Here is a 19,094-nt window from a genome sequence, read left to right as displayed (position 1 = left end):
TATACGTTTACTAATAGTTCTAGTATTTTATTTAAGTCTATAGAAAATTAGTAATACATATACAAATAGATTGTTAGACTCTTAAACTAATGGCGTTAAATGCCTCTACAGTAAAACCTGGTTCAACCTGAACAATAGAATACCATTTTTTAGTGTTTGGATGTGATAATAAATTTATTAAAGCTTTTCTAATGTAGTTATAAACTTTGTATAAATGAAATTGTAATGTTAACGCAGGGTTTTTAATTTCTATTGAATATTTAGCATTTATAGACTTAAATTGTTTAATATTCTTTTATATGCTCAGGAATATTCTAAAAAAAAATATATATAAAATACATTTTTTTGACCTTTTTACTTAGTTTATTAATTTTACTAATTGAATTAATTTAACTAATAAACTAAACAGATTACTATAATGAAAATTAAGGTTTAAATGAAGCAAAATATTATTTTTGAATAATATTTCCAATTCTTAATTATTGTTAGCTATTAAATTAATAAAATAAAAAATATTACAAAAAATACCTTTTAAAAGGGTATACGACTAAATCAACAATTTAGAATATATTAAATATCACAAAAAAAAAACATACAGCAACTTAATTTACACAATTTAATTTTACACATAAAAATATACTTCAAATTTATTGTATTTTACTATTAAAATTGGCATGAACATCTTTAGTAATAAGATTTTTTACTCTCAAATTTTTAAACAAAGCTTGGAAGCTGGAAAGTTTTTTTTGTAATCTTCTGGCATATTTATGAAGAATACTAATTTTTCTTCAAGCAACAATTTGTACTTTAGTTCTAAAAAAAATATTTCTCAGCATTATTTATAGAATTATCATTTGGGTATGTAATACCACCAATATAATATTTCCTTTAGTTCTTTTTTGGAGTTTCTGAAATTTTAAGTAATTTATACAATTTACAATTGAATACAAATTGTAGCGTATAACATTAAATTACCATTAACAATAGGTTAAGATGAATGTTTTCTTTTTTGCATTTCTTTAAAAGTACTTGGCAAGTCAGTTATATTTTCTTCAGTATGATCTTGATTTATAAAAACAGTGCTACTTCATACCTCAACAATAACTGTAAGTTGACTAGAACATTGTGGACCTAAACCAGCGGGTTCTTCTTTAGATACATAAGAAATTCTAGAATTTTAAATTAAAACAATGTATAATTATTTAAATTAAGCCAAATTTTACAATTATTATATTTAATTCTTATTAATTGATACAATATAATAAAATTATATCATAATATAAGATATAAAATGAATATTAATATGATTAGATATAAAAGATTTAAAATTCATAATTATTATGTTATGTTTACCTAAACTACAAATTAATAAGATATTCTAAAAATCAATTAGATGTAAATGTCAATATATACATATATTTGGACCTCCCAGAAATAAGTTCTAGATACAGCCTTGAAAAGTATAATCTACTCTTATGGCTTAGATTTTGTATTATATAAATTATTGTAGTTCATAGGTATGTAGTTATTTACTTTTTTTTTTTATTATTCTTTTTAACTTCCTTTCCTAAATTTTTCGTAGAAACAACATTTTGACATAGTACCCTTTTTAAATCGTCAATGAAATATTTATCTTTAAAATACTCTGAACATAATTTCCAGTTAGATCTACATTCATTCTCCACAAAGCCACAGATATCAAGCCATTGTTTCCATCTTACAGAATCTGACGGAAATCTATTACATATTATTATTGTGTTAACTTAGTTGTATAGCTTACATTTCGATTCAAATAACATTTAATACTAACTTGTGTAATAATGGTATAAGATGCGACTTTGGAGATTTTAAACAAAGGATACATATATTTGGAGTCATGTACAATATATATATATATATTACGTAATAAGTAGAAATAGAAATGTACGTAAAAATGAGTAAAATCAATACATTGAAAAATTTTGAACGCACAAAAACAATTCAAATCACATTGTATATTGTTATTAGCAGTCTAGCGCATACGTAGATATCATGAAGGCTCTTACAATACTCTAAACTATGTTCGTGACGACGCTGTAACGCGGACTAATATCGGAGTAGGTTCATTCTGTGTAAATGATCTAAGATTTATAATCCATTTGATACAAACTCAGCTGTTGATCTGATAAAGTAGCGAATTTCACTATCAGTTTTAATTTATTAACGTATTGATAGGGAGACAATTTATAGGATTATTTCTTATTGAAATAATATTAATAAATTCGTGATCAACATTCTATATAATTCTATATTCATAGTTATAATTTCAACATTATAGAATCATAAAAAAAGTATTTTAATTGATAATATTTTACCAACGTTTAAGTAACTCCTTCAAAAAATATATTTAAAATGTTGGATTCACAAGATGCCAACAGGCCTGAACTTCTCGAAGAAGTACGATTGTTTCGTAATGCTCGAGAACGTGAAAAATATGATAATATGGCAGATTTTTATGCATTAGTAAATACACTTCAACATTTAGAAAAAGCTTACATTCGCGATTGTGTCACGCCTAAAGAGTATACAGCTGCTTGCAGTAAACTTCTTGTTCAATGCAAAGCTTCATTTAAACAGATACAAGGTGATGATTTTCCAACAGTTGAATCATTTGTTAAAAAATATAAACTAGATTGTCCAGCTGCGCTTGAACGTATCAAAGAAGATCGACCAATTACTATAAAAGATGATAAAGGAAACACAAGTAAATGTATTGCTGATATTGTTTCCTTGTTCATTACAATTATGGACAAATTAAGGTAAGATATATTTTATTTAAATTAATATTAATATCTTTAAATAAAAAAATAATTTTATGGTAAAAATTGTATTTGATTTATAATGAAATTTTATTATTAATATAATTATTAAATTGTATCATAAATTATAATATAATATTTTGCATAGATTCATATTATGCTAGAATTTGTTATTGGTTACATGCTAAAATCAAGGGACAGACGTACTCCCTAAAATTGACATTATTTTAATAAACATTTTTTGTTAGAGAAAAATCAATTTAGTCTCCCAAATTTTATTTTTAATTTATGTCTATGATTAAACGTTATTTTTGTAATTAAATTAATTTGATTAACTAACAGCTACTTCTTAATCAGACTTTGGGAAAGTAAAGAGGTTAAATAATACACATATATAATACATTTATTAATGTATTAATCAATTATTTAATGCATTTTTTATTTTAATACTCATAGTAATTAATAAACATAATTTCTTTCTAGAAGTTAAAAGAAAATTATTTAATTCAACAAAATATATTAACAATCTGAATGTTATGGTAACTCAAAATTATTATAAACAAAAAAAATATTGAGTGAAGTCTCCATGAACTATTAAAAATATTCTCTTTTAAAGAGTAATTTAATTAGTTAACTGAGGGGTTTGAACTCCTCCACCAATTTTTTTCAAACTATACACATATATATATATATATATATATTTATAGTGATTAGTTTATTACAAACCACTCAATTACTCTCAAAATAAATAAAATATTGAAAAAAATTTTAGTTACATATATTTCTTGATTTATCAGTTATTAATAACCTTTTTGAATCATCCCTTATAACTTTTAAGGGAGTTAACTTTATTTTTTTAATTGGCAACATACATAATTAACTAGATTTTAAAATAAGAAATAATCTAATTAAGAAAATGATTGATTGATAACAACCTTTGGATCAGTACTTTAGAAGTTATTGTCATTTTTATACCTAGGTAGGATGAAGAGTACGACTGGGAAATAACTAGTAAAAAAAATAGCAGCACTCATTACTCACCTTCAATCATTACATAACTATAAAAAGCAAAAAAAAATTTACAATATTTTATTTATTTTAAGAGTTATAAAGTGGTATATGTTAAACCGATCATTCTTGTATATATCAACCAATCTACTATATGTGTATCCAAATTTCAAACCCTCCAAAAAATATTCAAGTTAAGGCCTTGCCTTAATTTATATTAAAATTTGGAAAATAGACATAATACAGATTATTCACTTTTTGATTTAGTTTTACTTGATTGTTAATATCAGATTACATCAACCTAATGTCATTATTATTGTTATTTGATTATTGATAAGTTTTTGTAATACAAGTTAGATCCTTTCTAACACACTCTTATATATCCCTGGTTTATATGTATAGATTTAAAGACATCTATAATCAGATATTATTTTATATGATTAACAATTATTTATATTGGTTTATATATACATTTTATTTTTATTAATTTAGATTAGATATTAAGGCTATGGATGAACTTCAACCAGATCTTAGAGATTTAATGGATACAATGAATCGATTAAGTATGCTGCCAGCAGATTTCGAAGGAAAACAAAAAGTATCTGATTGGCTTGCTTCTTTATCATCTATGAATGCATCTGATGAGTTAAATGAAACTCAAGTGAGACAGTTAATTTTTGATCTCGAGTCATCATATAATGCATTTAATAAATTACTTCATCAGTCTACATAATATAAATAAAATATTTATTGAAAATACTTTTATTATATAATTTTATTTTAACTAATATAACTATTTTTTTTTTTCACAAGTAATAACTTGGAAGATTAATATTTACATACTTTATTATTATTAAAATGTATTAGAATAAAAATAGTTATAAGAATAATATTTTTATAAACATATATTGATACAAATAATATTAGATTTTTTTTTTTAATATGATTAAATTTAAAACAGAAAGTAACCCTCTTTTATTTTAGTTATAAGATGAAAAGTATAAAAATATAAAGAACATCGAAAATAGTCGAAATTTTTATTTTAAATATTAAAATATCAAGTTAATGATTGTTGTGACGAGATTCATCATTATGTTCAGCTTCTAAAATATTAACTGGTGGAGGTGACTCAACATTGCCATCATCGAAATCAAAACCATCATTCATAACACGTATGTCTGGATCTAATGCTACAGCACCCATAGGATTACCCCTCGCATCTAATTCTAAAACTGGATCTGCTGTTGCTTCAGCCAAATTAGTCACTGATTTGGATTTAAGGCACTAATTTTTTTTATTAATATTAATGTAAATAACAAACATTTTTATAAAAAATGTTAAAAATTACCTGGAAATCTACATGACGACTTTTTGCTTCTTCTTTTTCCCAAGACATATGTATAAATGGTCTTTGCACATAATTGTAAATAACATCTGCTCGCCCTCCAGCTCTTTTTTTAATTTTTTCTTTATAAGTAGGATATCCTTCAATTCCTAATCTAATTTTTTTAAGTCCACGTTCTTTCATTACTTGTTTAGCTACATCACGATTTTCTATGTATTTGAAAAACCTATATAAAGCTGTACTGTTTACAGCTTTAAAATATATATATATATATATTAGAATAATTTTTATCATTAACCAAAATTAATCAATATTTTTTTTTGGCTTTTAAATTTTTTTTAAGTCAAATTTTATGTTCAATTTAGGTTTTAAAAGTGGTTTTATTACATTTTTAGTTTCTGTAATCTGTTTTTCAACATACACTAAAAAATATATATATCTATATAAAATAATTTTTTTTACTAAAATTTAATTTACTAGATATAAGAAAAATTGCCAAAAACTATTTCAGTTCTTAGCCCTGCGCTCTACCTATACACTATATAATCTATGAATTAAAATGCTTGTAACTCATTAAATATTGGTCTCATCTCTGCTTTACTCAACTGCCAAACATTCTAAACCATATATCATATCTGATCTCACTACAGTCTTATAGAACATACCTTTCAGCCTTACTGTAGTTCATTTATTGTATAATATACCAGACGCTTCTTTAATCTTCAACCTCGGATATTCTTAAGTGGTTGATAACTATTACTAAAATAAAATTTGGGGAAGTTAAATTTACTTAACTCTCTCCTAAAAATAATATTTAAATATTTTTGTATTACAAAAAATGTAATTTATCATTTAATATAGGTTTTAATCCCTTATAACAAAATTATACTCCACTTCTCAACTTTTCTAAATCTTTAAAAACCAATATCTCATGATATAAATATATTATTTGTAAAATTCTATTGGTATCATATAGCTTATTCTATTTCTCACCTTTATCCCAACTACTTATGTCGACCTTCACTCCACATAAACCACCCACACATAATCATGTGTCTTACATCCTCGTAAATACACTGTTCTTTTGCACAATTGATCCTAAATACATAAAACTTTCCACTTTTTCTATCACGTTCTTGCTTATTGTCAATGATCTCATTTCATCTACCATGTGTTCTCCTTTGTCAAACTCATAGTATATATACTCTGTCTTACTCCTACTTATTCTTTTAAACCCTTTTCTTCAAGAGCTGATCTCTAGATACCTCTAGACTATGATTAAATTTCTCCCTATTTTTTCTTATTAACACTATACCATCGGCGAACAACATACACCATAGTACCTCCCTTGTATTTCTCTAGTAATTTCATCCATCACTATAGAAAATAAGTAAAGTCTTAAAATAGAACCTTGGTGCACTCCTACCTTAAAATCTTACGTTACTCCACCTACACTGTTTACCCCGGATACAAATGCCATCATACATATCCTCGCTTATATTTATGCACCTATTTATAACTCTTTTTCTCATTAATGCCCACTTTAAAAGCTATATCAAAACTCTATCATACGCTTTCTCCGAGTCTATAAAAACCATACAACTCTTTCTTCTTTTCCCTATACTTTACTATTAGTCGTCTCACACAAAATTATGGTTCCATTGTTTACTTACCAGACTTAAATGAAAACTGGTTTTAAATACCGATGTCTCATTTTTTATTCTCTTATCTATTACGTTTTCCCGAATCTTCATACTATGTCTCATATGCTCTTTTTTTCAGTGAGTATTAGAAATCTTTAAATTGTTTATATTATATGCTTGCTATTGATATACCACTTAATAAAAAAACATAGAAACTTCTAAATAAAGCATATTGCAAATATGCTTAATGCTTATGCAAATATGTTGAGAATAAAATGTGTTTTTTATAATTTATACTTATCTAGTTTTTTTATGAACAGTTTTTTTGATAAGATTATTGGAAACTCATATTTTTTTTATTACTATATTTACATTATTAAATGTGAAATATTCAATTTAAGTAATATTTAAAAACTACAAAAAAAAAGTAATCAAAAACTTATATTTTGGACTTGGGTATATATTCGAATAATTAGCATACTTTGTGAATATTCGTCTCCCATTTGAGGAGGATATTCTTCATCCCAATCAACAGAATCATCATCTAACAAAACTACTATGTGACATTCACGATCTCCTCTCTGAGCTGAATTCACCATTGGAGGAAGGATTAATTCTTCTAAAAACACTTCAAATTGATATCGAGCTCCTTCATTTGATAATTCATGTAATAACCCTCCTTTTTTAAAATGAAAATATATTATATTCACATTTAAAAAAATTAATTAAAAAAAAGATAATAATTAAGTACATACTTAAGTTTTGGCATTTTACTGTTTTGGCATCAAATGGTACTAATAAATAGTCACATGCTTCACGTAGTTCTTGAACAGAAATTGAAGAAGGACAACGCATCACATTACCTTTATAATATTCTAAAATACATCTGAACACATTTGCTGAAATACCTTCTGCAACCACATACTCTCCTCGTTCATTTTTGTTGGTATATTCATTAGAACTAAACATTCTGTTTGAGTAATACAAAATATTTAGTATAATGAAGTAAAATATTTCTTAAAGTAAATTAAAAAGATATTTGATATTTTTTTTGCACCTTCCTAGCATTGTATTTGGATGTGCAATAAATATTGATGGATCCACAATAAAACGTGTATTGTCTACAATAAGCGTAACTCTTTCTTCTTTAGTAATAATATTTCTTTTGGTCATATGTCCAGAACCCGAAGCAGATTGCATATTACTAGAATTTGAGCCAGAAGTATTTTGATTTATTAAATTTTTCATTGAACTAACAGAGCATGAGAACCTCGAAATTGCTTTTCTATAATAATATATTTGAAATAAAAATGGTTAAATTTATTCTAGTTATTAATATACTATGCTTTTACAATAATTAAACAGGAAATTATGGGAAACAGTCTATAAAAAATATTACATAAATATGCGTTTTGAATAAATATAATACATGTTTTTTTCTTTAAATTTATTAACTTTTCTATGGTAACAAATCGGCACTGATTGAAAATAACAATTTACTAGAATTACATTATAATTTATAATTGGTGACTAAGAAATGTTTTTACTACCTATTCCTAACTGAAGATGTTTGTTGTTTGTTAATTGGGGTTAAGGGTAATTGACTTCCAGTTGAATGACGCTGTACTAGACAAGACTTGGGTTTTGATGAATTAGCATAACTTAAACATAAAATATAATATTATAATAATAAAATATTAATTAGTTTCAAAATATTTTAGATGAAAAATGAGCAGTATTGACAATATCATATAATTTAGAAAATTATAAAATAAAAAAATAAAATTCTTAATAATACTGAATTCCATGATACTAAATAATTTATTTATAATAATTATAAATAAATTATTTTAACATTAAAAAAAAAAAATAGATTTAATTTATTATTCTTTATTTAAATTCAGAAAGTTATAATATTAATTAAAAATAAGAAGATTGATTAATTAAAATATTATTTAAAGATTAATATTAAGATCACTAGATAAAAAGATTTTTGAAATAGATTTTAAATTAATATTAAAGCAAAAACCATTTGTTAGTTTTTATTGCAGCAATAAGCCTTTTGTCACTAATACAGAAGGCAACAGGAAACCAAAGCACTTAACTCTTTCCTTTATTTACATCAGTTCGGTTGATATTGGCCAAATCCAAACCAACCTACTGTTTTATTAATAGAAGAAGGAAAGATTGGGAATCATAAATAATAGATTTACCTCAATCTTGATTTAAAGACACGACGCCTGTGATCGTCATTGTCATGATAATCTTCTGTATCACTACTGGTATCTCGATCATAAATATGATTACGGCTGTCTTTTGATGAAGACATTTCCTAATCTATAGTATATAAGGACAATTATAAAATACATATCTAATTTTTAATTAAGTTGACATACATTGTTTTATCCATTAATATAACAAAAATATGCGATATACTTAATGTAATTCTTAATCACGAATAAATTAAAAATTAATATTTAAACGTAAGTTACAGCAGAAATCGGTAGTTAAGTAGATTTTAATACAACAAAAAATAAAATAAATTAATACAAAAATTAATGATTGGAAACAAATGTAACTTTTAAACAAATTTAAGAATAATAAGCTATTTAACAGTTCTATCTTTATCTCAGTATTTTTATTTAATAAAGTTGCTTAAACTTTTTAAAAAGTGATAAAAAGAAAATAACTTATTGTACAATATATTACTGTCTATGAAATGTAATAAGCTTTATCTCAACTCATTATTGTACCAATTTAATAATTATTATTGTATCTCTGATACAATATTTGGGGTGGGGATTATAAACCCTAAACGTGTGTATATATATTAACGTTCCTGTTACGAACACAGATGATATAAATGATAAATATACAGTAAGAGCTATCTGTTTTCACATAGTCCGAGTTATAAATGTTTAACATATACTTCTATTAAACTACTGTCAAAATTCATCGTTATCATTATATTTATTTTTTTGTGCTATCAAACAAATAATTATAAATTAATGAAGAATAAGAAAGGTAGCCTTAATTTTTTTTATCAACTTGAATATATCTAATGATTTACGGAATAATTACAACTATTGTCCCTTTGATTTTTTTGAAAATTGTTTTTAATGTTAAAAATAGATAATATGAAATTGTAATTATCTAGGATAAATTATTTTATTTATGCTTCCTGAATTCCAACAAGCTTGATGGAATGGGGTCACGGATAAAGTGAGTTTATAATTTTTTATTAAAAAAATTGTTTTATTACAATAATATAAAATAAACCTTAAAATATTGTACACTTAGTTTTAGTATGATTTAATAACCACCATGGTAATTAGATAATTATAGAACTAAATGCATATAAGCTATCTCATACATTATTCAGGAATATAAAATAATTTTCTTTCACTTTACAATGTGTATTATTGTTCTGAAAATGTATAAAATAAATATATGTATTTAAAATGAGTTAAACTTTAGTTATTCATAGTTTTAGTTAGTTTAGTCATTCTTGGGTCAAATTGATTTTGTATAGTTAAGAAAAATCTATTCTGTAATACTAGTTTAATAAGTTACTTTAAATCTTGCTGTTTAAAATGTTTACTTAACTAACAAAAGTTTTCAACCAAAAAGTATTATATTACAAATTAAATGTAAGTTATTTGGTCTTATTAATAATTACTTATTATTAGTTTAATTACCAAATGAAGATAATCATTACAACTTCTTTATATATACTGTGATAGATTTAAAATATTGATTGCTTATAATCCTTTATCTTTGTATTTTAAAGGTTCCTTTTAACTTATGTAAAATTTTTACAAATTTTATGCATTATACTATTATTACTAATATTTATATATTAAATATAAACACATATATATATATATTTTAAAGGAATGATGTGACCCATTTATTTGAATGTTTCTGTGAAGTAGTGGGCCCAAGTAATGAAGTTCAAGAACCTTGGATTTTACAAAAATTTCCTGAGCACTATAAAACAGATGATGTGTTATCTTCTGTACCAAAATTTGCCTATCCGTGTGAATTTGACAGGTAATTAGTTTACATTTGAGGAATGAAAGAGAATTTGTAGAAAAATTTTTATTTTCATAAATTTATTTGGTATTTTTTAATATAGAAGTGTCGTTCAACATTATTCATTTGTGTTAACCAGTATTGAATCAAAATGGACTTTTGGTTTTTGTAGACATGATCCAAAATCTGAAACAGCATTAGTTGTATTAAGTTATTTACCTTGGCATGAATCTTTTTACAAGTAATTTAATCTTTTTAAAACCTATATCAGAATATTTTTTTTAATTTAATTTATTAAAAGCCAAAAAATTAAATAATATAATTTATACAGAATATTGGTTTATTATAAACCACTCAATTACTTGCAAAATAAATGTTGAAAAAATGATTTTTAATTTATTTTAGATATATGTAATTCTTTATTAACTAATAGTAACTTATTAGAATTATTCCTTATAACTTAAATGAGTTATTTAAAAAATTAAGTTGATTAATTTTTTAAATGGCAACATACATATTTAACTAACTTATAAAATAGAAAGTAATGTAATTAAGAAAATAACTAGTTGATAACAACTTTTTAACCAGTATTTCAAAAGCTATTAACAATTTAAATTAATCACTGGTAGTGTGGAGTAGGTGCTGCTATTTTTATCACTAGTCTAATCAATTTATCACTAATTATTATTTAAATTGTATATTTTTCATGAAATACTCTTTGTCCCACCTAGGTATAATAATGAGAATAACTTCCAAAGTAATAGTTCAAAAGTTTTTATCAACCAGTCATTTTCTTTATTATATAATTTTCTACTTTTTAAATAAAATATTAGTTAAATTTGTGTAATATACATATTTAATTAACTTAATATTTAACATTAAAAAAAAAATAAAGTTGACATCCCTATACATTTTAAGGTATGATCCTAAAAAGTAATTATTAGGCAATAAATAAAAAAATAACTAAAAAAAATTGAACTTTTTTTTTAATATTGTATTTCTTTTGAGAGTAATTAAATAGCTTATAATAAACAGATTAATCTGCACATGTTAAAGTAAAAAAACTGTGAGTAATTTGATTGGAAAATATCAAGGAAAAACTTATTTCTCCCATAAAATTTATAATTGAATTATAATTTTAGCTCTCATATTAATTACAGTAATGCTAATATTCAACAATAAATAAATTTTGTTCAACAGAAAAAAAATATATTTATAAATTAAAAAATATAGGTGAAAAAAAACAATCTTTTTTATTTAAAATCTAAATAATAGTAATCATTGTAAGTATTAACTGTCAATGTGCATTGTTTTACTATAACTGATATAATGACTCTAAAAATATAAAATATAATATTATTTTTTCTAAAGTTAATAGTATCATACGCTCTTTAAATAAAAAAAAAAAAACGGTAGCACAGTATGGACGTGGCATAGTTGGAACAAGTATAGATGATATCTGACAGTGATTAAAACCACTATCATAAGAAACGCTTTGATGCAAATCTGTAGATAGTGTTTAATTTTAAGAAATTGATAGATTATTTCAAAAACAACAATAACTCTTATTCCCTTAATTTTAGTAATTAAATTTCGTATGAAATTTATATTCAATAATTTAATATTCTAATTTTTATGGAGATATTATAAAAATAATAAAGTAGTAGTATATTTGTTTACTTTTAACGTGTATAAAAATTTAAAGAGCTTGACGCAATACTTTTCAATAAAAATGTTTGTTACTTATAATAAAGTTATAAGTTTTATACACTGGACTACGAGGATCTTTCATCAGAAAATGTACTTTTCTAAATCAACTTATCTCAATGTTTTCAAATATGCAATTAAACTTTTTCTATCACTTCTAAGTTTTAATATTATTACTTATTATTAAAAAAAAATTATTTACATATAAAAAAAAAATAATTAAGAACAAAAAAAAATTGTTTTAAATTAATACTGATTTTGATTATTAATATGTTAAAAATAAGGTAAATGACATATTTAACCTATTTTTTTAACCGTTTATAGTTGATTTTTGTGAATGTATATAATAAAAAAAAATGTATTTGTTTTACCATAACTTTTAGCTCAATTTGCAAGTTTGAAATTGTCATCATTAAATAGAAAATTTTATGAGAATTAAAAAAATTGTATCGTTAAGATTAATATACAGTTAGGAAGTTTTATAATTACTATTTATAGTAAATTTATCAGAGTAGCTTAATATTTTTTTGGATTTTTATCGTAATAGATAACTTAAATAGAAGTAATAGTAATCATTTCCTAGTAACTTTTGGTGTTTAAAAAGATTCTGCAATTGAAATATTCAGAACTTAATTAATTTTAATGATTTACTTTAACTAAATGAATCAATCAAAACAAAGTTGTAAAAAAGATTTACTCAATTGAGCGTATTATAAAATTTGATTATAATTGTAAAAATCCATTGTTAATTCAGGAGAAACTAACAATCATTTTTTTTTAGAAATGATTTATATAGCAACATGTTACCAAAAAATTTGGAATATTATAGTCTAATAATAGAGTAAATAGACACACAAAATAATAAATAATACACATACAAATAGAGTAAAAAAATTATTAAATTACAAAGTAAAATAATTTTATATTGTAGTTGAAACCTATCTTATTAAACTTGATTCGTCAATAAATAATTTGAAAACATTAAAAATGAATGATTTTAATTGTCTGTTTTAATTGTTTTAATAGGTCTATTTATTTTTATATCTATAGAATTTTTTTTAGTATATATTGAAAAACGGAGTACAGAAAATAAAAATGTTGTTACTTTTGAAATATTAATTTAATTTAAAATTTGACTTTAAAAATGTTAAAAAATCAAAATTAAAGTTTTAATTGATAGTTAATCATTTTAAAAGAGAAATAGCAAAAATAGGAACAAATTATATTCTGAAAATTATAAAATGTAAGATATTATTGACTTCAAATGGGAAAAATTATATTATGTTTTATATTTTTAAAGATATTGCTTATTAAACATAAGTTGTAGTTGAACAATCACTTTAATACCCAAGATTATTATGCCTCAAGGATAATTTCTTGTGAAAATTGTAGATGTATCTTGAAAAGTTTATTCGTGATGGTTGTATTCTCATACTCTATTTCATTAGTTTAGACTCGGTGGGGAACATTTCTGCCAAATTGCTTCATCTCCTCCCCTCTTTTGTCAAAAGTAAAGTTTATTTAAATATGTACATGAGGGCTTAAGCTCTCATGTAAACTATATTAAAAAGAGATACAAATTAATTATACCTTATATAATATTAACAAAATTATTAAATGAATTGTTTTTTTCTTTTCAAAAGCTTTTTGAATTTAACTAAATATAAATTGCTATTATGGTATTATTAAAAATTAATATTTTTAATAAATAAATAAATAATTTATATTATGTCAATTTAATTTTGTCTCTATAGATATTTATCAATAAAACATTGAATTGAGTTTAAACATAAACAATGTTAACATAACAATGAAACTGTATAAAATATTATCGCTCTGTATAAGTGGTTATTGTATATTAAGGGTGTACCAATGTGATTTACTAATTTGACTATATAAACTTATGTTAAAATAAGTAAATTGCAGTAGGATATTCTATATTATCTGGACATTATATTTCAATAACTAAATTATTGGTTTGGCTTTCAATAAATATATTTATGAGTTTGCTTTAACAGATTTTATTTTAAATTCATATTTTAGATTTTTAAATTGTATCTCAAGTCTCACAAATAGTTCTAAGTCAAAGGATTTATGGTCGTTTTTAGAAAATGTGTATAATAGTAAACTACCAATTAAAGGATGTGATTTAAGAGTTACCAATGATAAAGGAGATGAAGTATAATATTTAGAAAATATTTCATTTAAATTTATTTATGCATACATGTTTAATTAATATAATATTTATATTATTTACTAGATATTTATTTGCCAGTCACCAATTCACTTCCAGTTACCTAGTATTCCTGAAAATGTGAGATAATTTATAAAATTTATTGTAAATAAAAATGAACTTCAAATAATTAACTACCATACTTAACAAAATGGTAGTAGTTAACTCTCTCAAATGTGAGATTTAATATAAATTATAGGATGAATTTTCCTAGATTAAATATAATATGACTTAAAGTGTTATCAGTAAACTCTCCTAGGTACATTTTCATAGTACCTAATTTTTCTGATAGTAATTTATATAAATACAATACATGTCTAAATTATTAGCATACTACTTAGTATTTAGGGATGATATATACTACTATATACTATAAATTATCTTTAGGATTGATCGTATTTATTAAATTTAATTAAAATCTGTTTATTATAAACAGAATAATTAATAACATCAAACCCGAATTAAGACATTGTGAAGCTTAGGGTTAAAAATTTTAGTGAGGCTACTTACCTCAGACAAAGTCTGGGTTTTATTATCTCCTGTACCTCCTTAAACTAAACTATAGTGTAAGTAAAATTGACCTGGAAGAGTTTATATTCACCCTAATCTAAACTGTTAATAACAAAAAGATTCATTTTTATTTTTACTTTGTATGAATGTTATATTAAATCACATTTATATTATTTTAGAGAAATCTTACTGAATATTATAATGCAGTTGAAAGTCAGAATATGATAATAATCTTTGCATCAATGTTATTTGAACGTCGCATTATTTTTACTTCTAAGAAACTATATAGATTGAGTTCTTGTGTACAAGCTGCAAATGCTATCCTTTATCCAATGAACTGGCAACATATTTTTATTCCAGTATTACCTCGTTCTCTAATTGATTATTTACTTGCACCAATGCCTTATCTAATTGGGTTACCACAATCATTATTACAAGTATGAAAAAAAAATTTTTTTTTTTCATAATTTTAAATGTAATAATTGTTTTCAGGGTTTTAGACAAAATGAATTAGGTGAAGTTGTTATTTTAGATGCTGACAATAATACAGTTGAATCACCATTTAATGATGTAGAACAACTTCCTACAGATTTAGTATGTTAGCTTAATTATTATTTTACATTACTCTTATTATTATGAATAACTGAAAGGTTAAAATGTATGAATAGAGTATAATCTTTATTTGTCTTTTAAAATTAAATATGTTTACATATAGTACAATTTAATACTTAAAATTAATATAACATATTTTTGTATTTGTAAACTTATTTTACAATATTCTTTTAACATAGATTTTCCTTTATTTATTATATTTAAAGGTATCAAATTTGAAACGCCAGTTACGCAATAGAGGTTCTCTTTTAGGGGATGGTGTATCCAGAGCATTTTTACGTACATTAGTTCAATTAATTGGTGGTTACAGGGATGCATTAAAGTTTCATCAGGGAGAATTAATTACATTTAATAAAGAAGCTTTCATAGAGTCAAGGCCTACTAACATGCAGCCATTTTTAAGAAAAATGTTGGAACTACAAATATTTCAACAAGTAAATTTAAAAAAATGAATAATTATGATATTGTAAAATTAAAAAAAAAATTATTTTATTCTCAATTATAGTTTATTGAAGAACGTTTAGAAATGTTAAATGCTGGACTTGGTTTTTCCGATGAATTTGAAATGGAAGTATGTAATTATCATGATAAAACTAGTAACAAGTTAAAACAACAGTATAAAGAATGGTCTTATACTGTAAAACGAGAAGGGACGGCATTGTTTAAATCTGTTAAAAATGTTGTATGTAATAGAATGTGTAATTAAAATAGCAATATATTTAATTTATTATTTTATTTTTAGGCTAACCCTGCTGTTAGAAATGCTGTTAAAACTGTAAGAAACTAATTATTTTAATCTAATATAAATATTTAACTAATTTTTTCTCTCAAGGTTAAAGAACGTGGTAGAGATGTAAGATTGGCTTATAAAGGACTTCGGTCTAAGCTCTATGTTCAAAATAAAAATCCAAGAACAATGATTAACACCCAACCAAATTCTGCTCCAAATTCTCCATCAGCCCAAAGAAAACCTTCAAGACCTCATACAACAGCTTTTACTACAACATCTAATAACACTCATAAAGAAATCAAAAATGGTATTCAACACATGAGTGTAACTCAAAAGTAAGTTTAACAGTTATTATTATTTTTCACTTTGTGTTTAAGATAATCATTTTATTTTATTACTTTTTATTAGCATGTTATCAGATATACCAGGTTCTCCACCCTTACAACTTAATATGGATTTGATGATGGATCTTCATGATGTTATATTTAGTAAATTTCCTAAAAATAATACGAGTTCTTTAGTGGTATGTCATTTTTTTTTTATGTCAATCATTAAGCCTTAAATTCAATTTAGCATTATGTATAACCAGGCGCCCTTTTTAATTTAGTTTGTAAAACATTCTGTACCAGTATGTTAGTATTAGGGTTTGAATCTGTTGTGCTGAGCTATATAGGTTTTCCCAATTTCTCTAACACAAGCATAAATTTTCAGAAAAAATATTAAAGATAAACAGAATAATAATAATTATTATACAATTATAAAGCAAACATTAGTAGCCTAAGTTATTTAATTTAATTAAATCAATAAAATGTTTTTTTAAAAAGAATTAAATAGATAAAACACATCATAGTAAAATTAATACCTTCTCAGCTTCACATTGAAGCTAAAAATTAATAATTAAAATATATATATATATATAAGCTATAAATTGAAAAAAACCAATTCAAATTTTGTATTAATAAAATAATTTGTTAAAATATTTATTAGGTTCATTAAATATTTTTTATAGGATTATGATGGAAATAGTAATGAATGTGAAAATTCCAATGAAATGGATGAAGATGTTTTTAATACATCCTTTGGTTCAGTGTCTAATATATGTCCAATGGAAACAAAAGACTTAATACAACTAGATTCAACTTCTAGTAATAGTATTGATGATTTTGATCCATTAAAAAGTACAACCAACGATGTTGTAGTACCTGTTGTAGGACTCAGCAATCCTTTATATCAGTATTTTGAACCTATTAGTAAAAAGTCTTCAGAAACTAAAAAGACAAATGATTTACTTAATGAATATGGTTTAAATTTTGATACACTGAGTTTATCTAGTGAACCGGGTCCATCAATAACAAATCACACTTCAATAACTTTACCACCAAAACCTGCAAACTTTAAATCTAATTGGACTAGGTTTGAATAATGATCTTTAAAAATTTACTTGTGATAAATTTATTTTTGATATTATATTATTTATTTTTACACTGTTATACTTGTTACCAGTTTGCATGAAACATTACATTTTTTAATATATATAATTTTATTTGCTGAACTTTCATGCAACTTGGGTTAATTTAATAAAAAATCTTCCAAAATCTTCTTAAAAGTCTTTTTATATACTTTATATATTATTGTTAACACCAAAATTTGTATTAGACATAGGGTTTTAAAATTGTATACCTTGTGCTCACTTGTTTATATATATATTAATGTATTTTAAAAATATATATGTTATATCCTGTAATTATTATAAAATAATTGAATATAAATATTAGTGTAATATGTTACATTTAACCTTATAATATGAATTATTAAGTTATCAGAAATTTTTACTATATGATATAACTTTTAAAGAGATTATTATAACAAATGATATTACAAACCTTGATTTTACGATCGATCCTAACTTTTAATTTAATAATGGAACTTTAACCGAATTTTATAGTTCAGTCGAACACGAACCAAATTGAACAACAATTTTAATAATTTTCAGATAAATATTTGTTGTATCATTATTTAACTGATTCAGAGTGATATCTGTTTTTCAAACCGATTTATAACGAAAAAGTTTGGTTTGATTTTCAAACTGAACATTACAGTCAGTAAGAAACCTTACTTTATTTTACTAATACCACTAACAGACGAGAAAATAATATTATTTAAATTGTTAATTAAAATACTTGGAGTAATGTTATTAAAGCAGTAACTTATTGTTAAACCTATTAATTGAAAAACTTGACTAAAACAATGAGAAAAAATTATGGTACGTATTCACATGGTCGTATATGTAGAGTGGTTAATTTTAATTTTTCCCTTCAAAAATTGATTTCTTTAAAACAATTAAATAATTTTACAAAGTTTTTGAGGGCTAAATAGGAAACTGAGGGGCTCAGCTTCCTTTTCTTCCCACCCGTCCCCTATGAAACCAAGTCTTATATTTTCATAGAATGGAATTTACCCATCCTATCTACTA

At 23.5% G+C, this 19,094-nt stretch overlaps 3 protein-coding genes and 1 long non-coding RNA gene across 5 annotated transcripts; 2 read left to right on the top strand and 2 right to left on the bottom strand.

The window, feature by feature from the left end:
• Positions 1-602: 602 nt before the first annotated feature.
• Positions 603-2,087, bottom strand: LOC126907326 (uncharacterized). Its single transcript, XR_007704484.1, has 4 exons — positions 1,811-2,087; positions 1,534-1,737; positions 976-1,169; positions 603-908 (listed from the first exon to the last, which is right to left on the bottom strand). It is a non-coding gene; the product is annotated as an uncharacterized LOC126907326 (long non-coding RNA).
• Positions 2,088-2,239: 152 nt separating this feature from the next.
• LOC126907261 (vacuolar protein sorting-associated protein 28 homolog) lies at positions 2,240-5,376 on the top strand. Its single transcript, XM_050688444.1, has 2 exons — positions 2,240-2,798; positions 4,299-5,376. The coding sequence occupies exons 1-2, from the start codon at positions 2,392-2,394 to the stop codon at positions 4,537-4,539; spliced, it is 648 nt and encodes a 215-aa protein (XP_050544401.1). The 5' UTR covers positions 2,240-2,391; the 3' UTR covers positions 4,540-5,376.
• On the bottom strand, positions 4,814-9,452 carry LOC126907184 (BTB/POZ domain-containing protein 10). The gene is made up of 8 exons (XM_050688324.1): positions 9,191-9,452; positions 9,008-9,131; positions 8,345-8,455; positions 7,852-8,079; positions 7,550-7,764; positions 7,276-7,473; positions 5,155-5,402; positions 4,814-5,090 (listed from the first exon to the last, which is right to left on the bottom strand). The coding sequence occupies exons 2-8, from the start codon at positions 9,121-9,123 to the stop codon at positions 4,869-4,871; spliced, it is 1,338 nt and encodes a 445-aa protein (XP_050544281.1). The 5' UTR covers positions 9,124-9,131; positions 9,191-9,452; the 3' UTR covers positions 4,814-4,868.
• Positions 9,453-9,677: 225 nt separating this feature from the next.
• LOC126907077 (DENN domain-containing protein 1B-like) lies at positions 9,678-18,287 on the top strand. 2 transcript variants are annotated; one of them, XM_050688227.1, is made up of 14 exons: positions 9,678-9,818; positions 9,952-10,016; positions 10,689-10,847; positions 10,933-11,070; positions 14,580-14,715; positions 14,797-14,850; positions 15,459-15,716; positions 15,772-15,873; positions 16,098-16,325; positions 16,397-16,573; positions 16,634-16,666; positions 16,724-16,956; positions 17,030-17,144; positions 17,631-18,287. In XM_050688227.1, the coding sequence occupies exons 2-14, from the start codon at positions 10,000-10,002 to the stop codon at positions 18,042-18,044; spliced, it is 2,064 nt and encodes a 687-aa protein (XP_050544184.1). In that variant the 5' UTR covers positions 9,678-9,818; positions 9,952-9,999; the 3' UTR covers positions 18,045-18,287. The 2 variants fall into 2 exon arrangements, with proteins under 2 accessions (XP_050544184.1, XP_050544102.1); XM_050688145.1 differs by lacking the exon at positions 9,678-9,818 and having other exon boundaries at positions 9,825-10,016; positions 17,631-18,286.
• Positions 18,288-19,094: the final 807 nt, after the last annotated feature.

This window comes from Daktulosphaira vitifoliae, unplaced genomic scaffold, assembly GCF_025091365.1.
Source record: "Daktulosphaira vitifoliae isolate Bord-2020 unplaced genomic scaffold, ASM2509136v1 Scaffold_1, whole genome shotgun sequence".
NCBI lineage: Eukaryota > Metazoa > Arthropoda > Insecta > Hemiptera > Phylloxeridae > Daktulosphaira > Daktulosphaira vitifoliae.
The sequence above is the reverse complement of the archived record's forward strand: the minus strand, read 5'-3'. Positions and strand labels throughout refer to the sequence as shown.

Excerpts from the sequence above, each read along its gene's own strand:
- LOC126907261 (XM_050688444.1), top strand. The coding sequence starts at position 2,392 with ATGTTGGATTCACAAGATGCCAACAGGCCTGAACTTCTCGAAGAAGTA. Across the intron at positions 2,799-4,298 it reads ACAATTATGGACAAATTAAG|ATTAGATATTAAGGCTATGG; the intron begins GTAAGATATATT and ends TTATTAATTTAG.
- LOC126907184 (XM_050688324.1), bottom strand. The coding sequence starts at position 9,123 with ATGTCTTCATCAAAAGACAGCCGTAATCATATTTATGATCGAGATACC. Across the intron at positions 8,456-9,007 it reads GTCTTTAAATCAAGATTGAG|TTATGCTAATTCATCAAAAC; the intron begins GTAAATCTATTA and ends TTTATGTTTAAG. Across the intron at positions 7,765-7,851 it reads CCAAATACAATGCTAGGAAG|AATGTTTAGTTCTAATGAAT; the intron begins GTGCAAAAAAAA and ends TTACTCAAACAG.
- LOC126907077 (XM_050688227.1), top strand. Across the intron at positions 14,716-14,796 it reads CCAATGATAAAGGAGATGAA|ATATTTATTTGCCAGTCACC; the intron begins GTATAATATTTA and ends ATTATTTACTAG. Across the intron at positions 16,957-17,029 it reads CACATGAGTGTAACTCAAAA|CATGTTATCAGATATACCAG; the intron begins GTAAGTTTAACA and ends ACTTTTTATTAG.